At 40.0% G+C, this 12,077-nt stretch overlaps 1 protein-coding gene across 4 annotated transcripts in view; it reads left to right on the forward strand.

Annotated features, from left to right (window-relative positions):
• Nucleotides 1-12,077, forward strand: part of IQGAP1 (IQ motif containing GTPase activating protein 1) — a 56,355-nt gene that overhangs the window by 26,471 nt on the left and 17,807 nt on the right. For all 4 annotated transcript variants that reach the window (XM_069026371.1, XM_069026372.1, XM_069026374.1 and 1 more), the window contains exons 12-23: nt 31-194; nt 560-720; nt 1,244-1,368; nt 4,483-4,646; nt 7,334-7,424; nt 8,367-8,528; nt 8,891-9,033; nt 9,382-9,552; nt 10,653-10,736; nt 10,835-10,906; nt 10,999-11,068; nt 11,758-11,966. In XM_069026371.1, the coding sequence (XP_068882472.1) occupies nt 31-194; nt 560-720; nt 1,244-1,368; nt 4,483-4,646; nt 7,334-7,424; nt 8,367-8,528; nt 8,891-9,033; nt 9,382-9,552; nt 10,653-10,736; nt 10,835-10,906; nt 10,999-11,068; nt 11,758-11,966 (1,616 nt within the window). The remainder of the gene's footprint in view (nt 1-30; nt 195-559; nt 721-1,243; nt 1,369-4,482; nt 4,647-7,333; nt 7,425-8,366; nt 8,529-8,890; nt 9,034-9,381; nt 9,553-10,652; nt 10,737-10,834; nt 10,907-10,998; nt 11,069-11,757; nt 11,967-12,077) is intronic.

Here is a 12,077-nt window from a genome sequence, read left to right on the forward strand (position 1 = left end):
CCTTATTCTTGATGCTCTTTGAATTTCTAGGACTGGCAGCAGTAGCCAAAATTAATTCAGCAATTCGAATGGGTGATGCTGAGAAGACTGTGGCAGAAATGATGAATCCAGAGGCCCAGTTACCAGAGGTTTATGCATTTGCTGCAGATCTTTACCAAAGGGAGCTGGCCACCTTACAGCAACAGAGCCCTGAAGTAAGTATCACCTTCTCTGTTATTTCTGGAAGTTGGCATGGGTCGCTTGGTCTACCTCGTCTGTTTTCTTAAGTGCATTCTTTGGAGCAAACCTGTCTTGAGTCTTCATAGAACTGCTTTGGTGTTCAGTCTGTTCTGATGTGGTTTAATCCTTAAATCTTGATCTAATTGGCCCTATAAAACTGTACTTCAATCTCTTACTTGGTGCTCTAGCTTTGTTTATGATACTCATCTTTCTATTTTGTTGTTGTAAAGGTTGTTGCCTTGTTACATGTCTGTTCTGACAGCTACTCCGTTGTTTTCTATGTGCAGCAGTAGTTTGTATGGAGCAAATAGAATTAATTTGTTGTCCTCTGTGTATGCAGGGTCATCTCACCCATCCAGAGCTATCTGTTGCTGTAGAGATGCTGTCTTCTGTGGCCCTGATTAACAGGGCTTTGGATTCAGGAGATATGAATACAGTGTGGAAACAATTGAGCAGTCCTGTCACAGGCCTTACAAACATTGAGGATGAGAACTCACAGAGGTGAATAATTCAAGGAATCATACCTGTTCTTGATGTTGCTTATATTCTGTGATTTCATGAATTTTCCTTCCCTTTAATTTTACAGTATTTCTACATTATTTGTTACAGTATTGATTTAATCTCTGCTGCCTCTTGCATCTTGTTTTTGCACTTACTATTTCTTACTGATCTGGTTCCCGTGCTGTCTCTCAATGCTTTCTCATGGGCTTCACATTAAAGCCATGCTGGAATACCATTAGGTTGTCACTAGTACTTACACCAGCTCACCCAACATTTTCTTTGCCCTGGACCCTCATTCAGTGTTTCAGTGCTTTTTTCTGTTTGGCAATTTTGTCTGTTTGAACCTTCTTCACATTTGCGCTGACCGTCCTCCACACAGCATTTCTCTTTCTCCCCATTTTCACTTTCAACCCTCCTGTTACCTCTCCCACTTTCTGTACAGTTCTCAATGCTGGATTTTGTGCTCCCTGGCCAGCTTGTTGCAATGTGATGTTTACTGGGTTTGGGTTTTGTTTTCTGACAGATACATTGACGATTTGGTGAAGCTGAAAGCTCAAACAAGTGCAGAAGGAAATGAATTTATCACATGGAATGATATCCAGTCATGTGTTGATCATGTGAATAAAGTTGTGCATGAAGAACATGAAAGTGAGTTTTTCTGTTCAACTCATACTAAACTGATTGTAGCTTATAAGGAGTGCTAAAATTAGGTGTGTGTCAATACAAGAAGTTATTGATTGACTTGTAGTTGTCACAACATCTTAGTTGTGGACAAGGCTTGGTGATCTGCAATATGAAAGTCTTGATTGCAGGACCGTTTGTTGATGGAGAGATCAGGTGTGTTTGTGGTATTGATGTCAGTATTTCAAAACTGTTCATTAATCCTTCCAGTGTAAATTTCAACCCTTTTTGGATTGAATATGTGTTGTCTGGTGTCAGTGTCTAGGATTAGTCTAGAATCTTCTCATTTTGCTTCAATTCCCCAAATTTAATGAAAGCTAGTATTAGCAAAATCTCCCATTTAGTTGTGGCCTTGTCTTGGAGTGCTCCATCCTTCTTCCTAATTTGCTCTGTTCAGTAGAAGATATTATTCTTGGAAGTCTTATCCTTCTTTGACTGCAAATTTTTCCCTGTTCAGGTTTTCCTCTTCTTCCTTTTATTCCTTTTCCTTGAATCAGCATTGGTCTTTTTACCTTCCATTCCCCAGTTTAGTTCCCAGTATTTAGTTCCCTAATGGGAAGATGTGCAAAAACCCTCTGAAGTTACAAGTGTTTAACACAGATCACTGATGAGACTCCAGCTCTCTGGGTGTGGGGACACTGATATTTGAGCTCTCATCATGACCATGCTTCTGCAATTAATCCTTCAACTGTACTATGTGTGTTGTGTCCTGCAATCACACTGCTCAGTGTTTCCCTACAGGGCTTACTGACCTGGAACATGGAAACCTGTTTCTTTGCAGTTAAATAAAAGGTGTGCTCAAGGAATCACCACTAATGCACTCACTTACAGGCATTTGGTCAGTAGTCCTGTACTGAGGAGAACAGGAAGAGGTATAGTGTATACACACATATACAGTGCCAGGTTCAATGGCACTGGAGCAGCCTGGTGTGTTGTGTTCTTGGTCTAGTGGAAGGTGTTCCTTGCCCATGGCAGGAGGGCTTGGAACTGGGTGATCTTTAATGTCCCTTCCAACCCAAACGACTCTAGGCAGCAAGTGTGAGTACTGAAAATTAAATACTCACGAAGGAAAAAAATTACTGATGCAAGCTGAAAATTGTGAATGAGTATTAACCTAATTTCTATGCTTCTACCCCTGCATGTTTTTTCCTTTCTATTTCTTAGTAGTACTTACATTAATAACTATCTTTTCACAGTGGTAAAAGACTGGGCCTGAGTGTAATTATGAAAACTTCATCAAAACAGAAAATTGGAATAATTCTTCTTGTGCTAAGACAGTATTAGTTGACTTAAAATCCAGAGTGGAGATAGAGGAATCCTTGAAAATAGTACAATGAAACAAACTTACTCTTCAGTAGACCCTTGGACCATTCTGTTTCAGATGGTTTAATTTTCTTTTTTTTTTCTCTCATTTTCATTAAGGGTTCTTAATTTTTGTTTATGACTAATACTGAAAACCTCCAGTGTTTGACACTAACTTTCAAGCCACCTTTGTAATATTTATAATTTTGTAATGTTTAATATCTCAGCAAGGCTCAAAGCCTTGCATTATAAATGGGAGAGATTTGTCACAAGTGTGGAGGTGATGCTAAAATTTGTGGTACGCAGAGACAAGCAGCTCTTCTGCCACTCCTTGTTTGTGTAGTTGGTGTGTTGTGTTTCACCTTGAAAAGCTTATACTGGAGAGAGGGTTAACTGTTAAATTAACATCTCTCTCTCTTGGTTAACTTGTTTCCTGTACCTGCAAATAGACACTGTGTTTCCTGTTTGGGTCACATGAGTAGATTGTTTAAACCACACAAACAAGGCACAGTTGGGGTGTGCACACACACCCGCACTAGTTTCTTAGTATCTTTTCTGTGTAAGAGGTCGCAGTGGAATTCTAAAAGTGTGTGTAGTCACAACATCCTGTTTCTTTTAATGCTCCATATCATGTAAGAAAAGGTGCAGAAAATCCTGTAATGAGAAAAATTGTTCTCCTGGGGAATTTCTGAATTCTTTGGTCTGCTTTCTCTATGCCCTTATGCAAAGATATGTTTTATCTTCTCTCTATGAATAAGTTAAATTAGTCAGAGAAGGTCCTCAAGCTATATGGCTATATATGTATTTTTTTTCCTATGCCATTTCCTAAGTTATCATATCTGATTTTTGATAAAAATCATGCCATCAGTTCAGTGATGCAGTTCTTGCAGTGTCCTCAACATATTTTTCCCTGATCTCTACTCCATCCAAATATAATCTCTTCCCCAAGATGTTCTATTTTTCGTATGAACTTCTGATTTTGTGAGTCTTGCATTAAAGAGTCACAATATTTGAATACAATAACAAATGTTGGAGATCCCCACATTGAGCTCCTTTCTTTTACCTAAAAGGCTTTTCTGTTCTGCACTGATCAAGCCATGATTGGATCCTTCTTTAAGCAGGGAATTGAATCAGATGGACTCTGGGGTTCATCTCAACCTGAGTTGTTTTGTCATTTTCAGGAGATGGTTGCTATAGATGGGACATGCATGATGTAGACTCTGTATTTAGCTAACTGTAAGGTTTTTATTTTGCTGAATGGTAAATTTTACTGAACTTGAATAGCATCCACTTCTCTGATGATACAGCTGATACTACATGTCCTTAATGAAACAGTTTCCTAAAATATGGAGATACTGTATTTTTAAATGGTATTCCATGCAAGTCTTTCGTTTCATGTGACGATTTCTTTCTGGAGAACCAGAACCTTGGAATATTGTGAACTCTGGCCATTTGGGCTTTGATAATTCTCTTCTAGAAGCTCTGAGCTGGATGTCTGAGGATGCAGTTTTGTCCCTGCATGTGGTCTCCCTGAGTGATTTTTTTTTTTTTTTAACTTTTTTTTCATTGCAATGCTCAGGAATTATGACTACTTTAGGGTGGAGAAATAGTCTGGGTTTCCTTACTAGAAAATAATGTTTTCTGTTAAAAATATTATGGTTCTCAGCTGTTACTTGATTTAGGAAGGACTAACTGCACTTTTCTTCTGAAGCGATGCTTGTGATTATTGTTGACCAAAAATGGAACTTTGTCTTTCTACCCCTTTGCATTCCTCCCTAGGGATTTTGGCAATTGGTCTTATTAATGAAGCTCTGGATGAAGGGGACACCAAGAAGACTCTTCAAGCCTTACAGACTCCTGCAGCAAAATTGGAGGGTGTAACCCCAAAGGTAGCACAGCATTACCAGGATACACTACTTCGAGCCAAGAGAGAGAAAGCACAGGTGAGTGCAGTTAAATGCACCTCTTGGAAGACCTTTGCATTAGTGTTATTGGATTCTTGCTGGTCCTGAAAGTCAGGAATCAAAATTGGCAGTGGAGAGGTGGGCATACCTTCAACTGATCTTAACCAGTCAGTTTGGATCTTTCTGTACTAGAGAAAGAGATTTCAGCTAACAGCGTGAGTCTTCATGAACTCTGGAGATGGGTATAAGGATATTAAGTGCATGTGATGACTTACTACAGCTACTCTCGGGTCCCAAGTGAAATATGTACCTTTTTTGTGGAAAAATAATATGCATCATCTGTTTTTGCAAGGAGACCATGTTCATTCCAGGAGTACTGAACTTCTGAATGCAAGTTTTCTGCAAGCCTAAGTATTTTTTTCTAATGCTGTTTGTTAAATGTCGTTATAGGCATAGTTATATATGGCAAAAAGAGTTTCTGAAAGTGGAAAAATCTGTAAAGTGATAAATTAAGAAGAAAGATGTAAAGTAACATGCATGCTACCAGCAAAATATGTGCTGTTGTTCACCTGGTGTCACTTCCACAGCTTATGACTTTTTTGAGCAGAAGTTGTCATTAGCCAAGGACTTCTATGTACTTGTACATAGTTGCAGCTTTCACTAACTGAAAGGTGAAGAGAGAAAGAGCAAGTTTCACCTTACAGGTGGAAGAAAGGATGATGAGTGCACGTGTGTGTACGCAGTTCATTTTGGGGTAGTATGGATAGGACACTGGTTGGGTTTTTTTTTTTCCTCATATGTTTACAGAGAAGTAGCAGATGTCTGCTTTCAGTGACTTAAAAGTATTTTGTTTTCTTTTCTGCTGTGGAGCTCGTTGCTCTAATAGCAATGCACAATTTTGTATAGTGGCTAAGGTCTAGATTGTGTTGAACCCTTTGTTTTTTGACTAAAGGTCAATTGGGATGATGACAATAGCTGAAAGCTGTATGCATTTCTGATGAAAATCATTAAGCAGCTTTCCCAAGGGCCTTGACAGGGTTAATGTTCCTCAGGATCCATTTTGTGCTGAAACATTTCCTCCCGCTGAGTCAGAATGAAACAATGAAATCTTTTTATCCTGTGCTTAAACTTGTGCCAGACTGTGCTGGTAACTTCTCAGTTGGTATGAAATTACCTTATTTAGGCATAAGTAAAGGGCTTCTCCCAGCAGCATGGGAGTAATTCCGGAAATAGAAAGGTCATATTATTAAGTAAAAATGTGGGGAAAATAAGCACAATCTGAAGTCAGCTGTTACTAACTAGTGATTTCTGTGCTTTGGGGCTAAGAGGGATTGTAGTTCACCTAGACTAAGGTGAAGACGTTGTTCAGTTGCTTACTTGAATGGGGAGTGCTGTATCGTGCATGTTTCTGGTGTGATGATGTGAGACAGAAAAAGCCAGTAGGCTCTGTAGTGTGTTGCACTGTGTGTACCTTGCAGAAAGCCTTGCAGCAGTAAAACTGTAGAAAAGCACAAAATGGTTTTGGTAGTCTTTGGGTTGACTTTTGTGGGTAGATAGTACAGTACAGTTACAGTGATTATTCTCCTCCACATTCTGGACAGGAATTTTGCTGTTGCTGGTACTTTTGTGGGACTGTCTGGCTTTTCAGATGAAATCTGCCTGTGAAGGTCATGTTAAGCTCTTGAATGAAGTATCATTTAGCCAGGCAGTTTCAGATCTGCCAAAACAGTGGGGAAAATATGGAAAGCATATAAGGAAATGTTCATTTTAAGTCTGGCCTTAAAGCTCTTGAATGTTGCAAATAGTGGTTATTTTGTGCAGTGTGATGATTATTCCATTCCAGAACGAAATGTTTCCTGTGTTCTGTTTGTATGAGGAGAGTTTTCAGAAGGATGGCAGTTGCATCATAGCATTTATTTCGGTAGTTACCTACAGGAAGCACCAGTGGGTGGAGAGAAGCTTATGCCTGGCAACTGCTGGGTCATTGTTCTTGATGTATATTTTGGGATTTGCAAAACACTTGTCTCTTTCCTCCTCTCAAATTTCTGCATGTAGCATTAGCTCATTTGGGTGGATTTCCCAGCCAAAATACAGGATACTATGTGATCACTGCTCCTTGACAAGCAATCTGTTAAAATAAAGACTTAAAACATGGCTTTAACTGCTGTGTGTGTACGCCCATTCACAATACAAACAATGCTTTTTGCTTTGCTAATTTGTACAGGTTTTGCGAAGTTTTGTGGGCATGGAAATGAGCAGCCTGATGTGGCATCAATTACCCAAAGGTTTATTCGTTTCTGCACACAGATGTGTATTAGCAGCTCTGTGTAGTCACCTTCTGTTGAAGGACTAACCTCCTGGGAAGTCATAGCCTCTTAGCTAGTGTGGCTTTAGGACTAACTGGTTCTGCATCCCTGGCCTTGTGTTCTCTCTGCTTATTAGAGTGATTCCCACTGACAGAATTTCTTCTTTGTTCTGTTTCCTGAAAAGATTTTTTGACTGGGAGAAAATACTGAGTTTGGTAATGCCATAGTAGTTTCTGCCAGTCACAAGTACACATGATGTCCTTGTGCTGGAGTCAGCTAGGAAGAGTGGAATACTTCTTATTCACTCTGATATGGAAAAGTACTATATTCGCTATTTCTGAATTTAGGCTGTTTAACTTTGCAAAAATAGTGATACTTTTCTCCTGATATTGTATATTTTTCTTGTTGTATTCTCTTCAGGACACACAGGATGAAACAGCTGTACTTTGGCTAGATGAAATTCAGGATGGGATTCATAAGGCTAACAAGGACACAGAGGAGTCCCAGAGATGTAAGTATTATCACACAGTATTGCAGTTAATCCCCACTACCAGCCAAATACCAGTTATTTAAGGAAAAGTTGGGAGCTAGAAATGTCATGTAAATGTGGCAAAGGAAACCAAATGAACCTACAGGTGTCTGGTGCAGGTGTGTTTTTTTGAGGAGTGAATGTCAGATTCTTCAAATACTAAATTTCTTCTCTTGTGGGGGAATACGCTTTTTTTTCCAGTTTTGCATGTGACCATTAGACCATGTTACGTCATTGGACAAATCTCTGTCAAACTGTTTGTCATTTGCAACTAATTTTGTGTGACTGTGGGTGGTTAGTTAGAAGTGAGAATGTTCACATGCACAATGGAAATGGTGTTTTCTGGTGAGCATTACCATTTATTTGCATGACGTACTGTTGTCTTGGTTCTCTTAGGTATTACCAGACAAACACTTGCATGTTTTTCAGATACACAGATACACATCAGTGATACCCACCTTTGCTCCTTAACTCAGTTTGCAGGTGGACCCATAGTTGCATCCCAGTCTTTATAACAATGTCTGCAGAAACAACTAATTACTACTCTAGTTGTTGAAAAGACCTCTTTTGAGTTGTGGCTGGCTCTGCCAGAAGAATCTGTGTTAACTGAAACAGATGTCAGAGGAGAGCTGTAACTTTGTGTGTTGAAAAGTTCTGGTGGTAAATCAGCACCAATCTGGGACTTCAGGCACACAAATTACATGCTGTCAGGTGCAGTTCTACACATGGTTGGACACTCTGTACTGAAGAGGCCTCTATACTGCAAGTTGTCTGGTTGTTTTTTTATTTTTATTTCATGTTTGTGTATCTTACATACAGCCCAGCTGAAAGGGTATGTTTATGTTGCCTTGCTCTGTCTGCTGTTCTGTGCTTGCTGTGAGTTACTGAGCCCCTGTGCTAACCTTCTTCCTTGTGTTATCCAAGTCTCCTTAGGAATTCTGGCCATTAATGAAGCAGTAGATCGTGGTGATGTTAGCCAGACCTTGAGTGCCTTGCGTTCACCTGATGTTGGGCTATATGGAGTCACTCCAGAATGTGCTGAGACGTACCAGCAAGAGCTGTCAGAAGTCAAGAAAAGGGCAGCAGGTACACCTTAAGTAGCTAACTGTTAGTGAAATAAATGCAAGATTATTGTACATGGAATTGGAACCAGAGGTAAAAAAAGACCCTGGGAAGAAATCTTGTGTTGTAGGTGGCAGCTGTGGATTCTTTGTGAAATAAGGAGGTTTTTTTCAAAAAAAGTGTGTGAATAGTGTAATGTTCTCCACTTGTAGAATGTATTGTGTTTAAGTAGCTCTCATATGAGGTCATTAGGGAGTCAGAAACATTCCTTTCCTTGCTTGGAAGAAGAGTCTGTAAAGTAGATTTGCTGCTTGTAATATCTGTGTGCATGAAAGGTAAGACACTTGTCAGATTTTCAGACTTCTAACTGTGGTTTCTGCTCTTAGGGGGCAATGGCAGTGAATGGGTGAAACACTGGGTGAGAGGAGGCTATCATTATTATCATAACCTGCGGACCAAAGAGGGAGGATGGGATGAACCAGCAGAATTTGTGCAGAATGACACACAGCTGTCACGGGAGGAGATACAGGTAGAGTAGATAACACATGCTCTTTCTCTGAAAAGTTGATGTCCCTATCATTCCCACCCTTAATGCAGCTCTAAGATAGAATACTTCAGTGCCATAGTCATGTTAACAAGCTTAGTAACTCATTTGATTTGCTAGGCATCATCAGATTGTGTGTGTCACAACTCCTTGTCCTATTTCAGAAAAATTTATCCTGTCACTAAAAGAGTACAGGACTATGATGTCACTATTTTTTGAAAGACAGCTTTGGCGTTTCTTGTAAGCACAATGTGGAAAGCTGATATAACATCCTTTTTCTTGTACTTCCATTTTCTTTTTCTGGCTCCTCTTCCTGTCATAACCTGAATTCAGAGCACCATATCCGGAGTCACAGCAGCCTACAACCGGGAACAGTTGTGGCTTGCAAATGAGAACCTGATTATGAAACTTCAGGCTTGCTGTCGAGGGTATCTTGTTCGCCAGGAGTTCAACTCAAGAATGAATTTTTTGAAGAAGCAAGTCCCAGCAATCACTTGCATTCAGGTAGTGATACCCTTTAATTCTATTTGAAAGTTGTCCTCTGCAGTTGTTTTCTGTACACAAGCTTATTGGCAGTTTTTGTTCAATTCAAGTAGTTACAGCACACAGTTGTCTTTGCCTCGTATTGTAAATTATTTACAAATATTTCCTTCTCCCAGTGAGTTTTGGTATATTATTTGCTTTTAGGTGTCATATATAATCAATCCAATAATCACATAGAATTGGAGAGAGAAAAACTTACTTGAGGAAGCTTGACCAATTTTTTTTTTTACACATTTCAGTGTTTTGGGATAGGGTAATATCAAGTGTGTTGTATGTGTTGATGGTGATAATACCATGAGATGCATTGTTGCTGTGATTGGTCATGAGTTCAAGAAAACAGCATGGTTTTCAGTGTTCTTAAGTAAAATTCTTCCCTTCAAATTTGTCCAGGGATTTGGAGGATTGAGGACCTGAAAGAGATGGTAGGATAATTCAGCATGAAATTGGGTGCATTTACAGGACAGCAACAAAAAAATTCTTTCTGTGGTGTTGTAACTGAAATATGTGCAAATGAAATAGTTGCTTTGTACCCTATCACCATTTTATTATTTCAACAGTATGTCTGTTTCTGCCTAAGTAGCACATACTCTGCATGTGTATTTAACAAAACCTCCACACCCACTCCCAGCTCATTAAAATAACACTCCCTCCCTTTAAGTGTAGTCCAGCCCCTTGCCTGACTTCTCTTCCCAAGTGTCGATGACAGTGAGTCTGCTCCAAAGGCTTAAAATGTTACATCATTGTTCTCACCAGCAGCAGCAGCTACCACATGATCCTCATGTCGAACAGTTTCTGTCAACTTGACTGTTTTGCTATATCCTTGACCCCCATCTGTGCTTCAGAAGGCCCAGGCTCTTCATGGGGTAATTTCAAGTCTCTCATGATTACAGTTGGAAAATAGTTAATGCTTCACACAGTGTTTCTCTTGGACAAGCATGTCTCCTTCATGTTTCATTTAGCCAAAAGGGCAGTTGAAAGCTGAGGAACACAAAGAAGCTCAGATTTGTAATTACTTCTGTTTAATTAGAAAAGTAAAGTGGGTGTTCTTATTTTGTTTTCAGTCTCAATGGCGTGGCTACAAGCAAAGGAAGGCATATCAAATCCGTTTGGATTACTTACGTGCACAAAAGGACCAAGTAGTAAAGGTAGTGAAGCTTCCCTGCTGACCTTTTTGGTAAACCTTTGAGGTAGTGAACTTTGTAGATAAGGTTTCTATCTGAATGTTTTGGTTACCCTTCAATAGATTCAGTCGATGACCAGGATGTATCAAGCCAGAAGACGTTACAGAGATCGTCTGCAGTATTTCAGAAACCACGTAAGAGGCTATCTTGTTAAATGTATTCTGTTCCTGACTTCGGTATTCTTTCCAGAATGATGTCAAGTGCTTTTTTGCTTTTTAAATCCTAGATAAATGATGTTGTAAAAATTCAAGCCTTTATCCGAGCAAACAAAGCACGAGAAGACTACAAAACCCTCAGTAAGTATTGCCAAGAGGATAAAACTAATGGGCCTCGAATCTCTGTTTGTGAGGGATCATAGATTCATAGAAGAGATTCCCCTACTCTCCCTGCCTGTCTCCATAGGAGGATGCTCCAGTCTCCTGATCATCTTTGTAGCCCTTCTCTGGACTTGCTCCTGCAGCTCCACATCCTTCTTATTATGTTGGGGCCCCCAGAGCTGAACACAGTACTCCAGGTGGGGTTTCATGAGGGTGGAGTAGAGGAGGAGAATCACCTGTCTTGACCTCCTGACCACACTGCTTTTGATGCAGCCCAGGGTGCAGTTGGCTTTCTGTGCTGCAGGTGTACATTGCTGGGGTCATGTCAGGGGGATGAAGTTGATAGGGCAGTGCAGGGAGTAGGTAGTTCTTGAGGCTGAAGGAGAACTTGATTCTAGCTGTCTTTTTTCTGCTGAAAAATAGAACTATAGCTTTGCAGTTAGCTTTGACGGTGTGGACTACCCTGTGCTAATACTGACTTTGTTCTTGATTTACTTCTCTTACAGTTTTCTCAAAACAGGAAAATCAAAATGTCAGAAGCTGTTTAGACATGATGGTACTAATATAACTCTGGGTGCTCCTTATTGTGCTGTTTAAACATAGATAAGGCGTATATTTACTTCTGTTTGCCATCTCCTGGTGTTGTCTATTTTCTTGCCTATTTTTAGTTAATGCTGAAAACCCACCTATGGCTGTGGTTCGGAAATTTGTCCACTTGCTCGATCAGAGTGACCAAGATTTTCAGGAGGAGCTTGAGCTCATGAAACTGCGTGAAGAAGTTGTAACCTTGATCCGATCCAATCAGCAACTGGAAAATGACCTCAATCTCATGGACATCAAAATTGGTTTGCTAGTGAAAAACAAAATTACACTGCAGGTAAGCAATGTGTCCTTGGGAGACCAGCTACACATTGAATTGAGCCCCGTGGTAGTTAGCATGGAGAGCTCCTGGCCTCAGATGTCAGTTGCTCAGGCCCAGCGGAAAACA

The sequence above is a fragment of the Aphelocoma coerulescens genome, chromosome 10 (genome assembly GCF_041296385.1).
Source record: "Aphelocoma coerulescens isolate FSJ_1873_10779 chromosome 10, UR_Acoe_1.0, whole genome shotgun sequence".
In the NCBI taxonomy this organism is placed as follows: domain Eukaryota; kingdom Metazoa; phylum Chordata; class Aves; order Passeriformes; family Corvidae; genus Aphelocoma; species Aphelocoma coerulescens.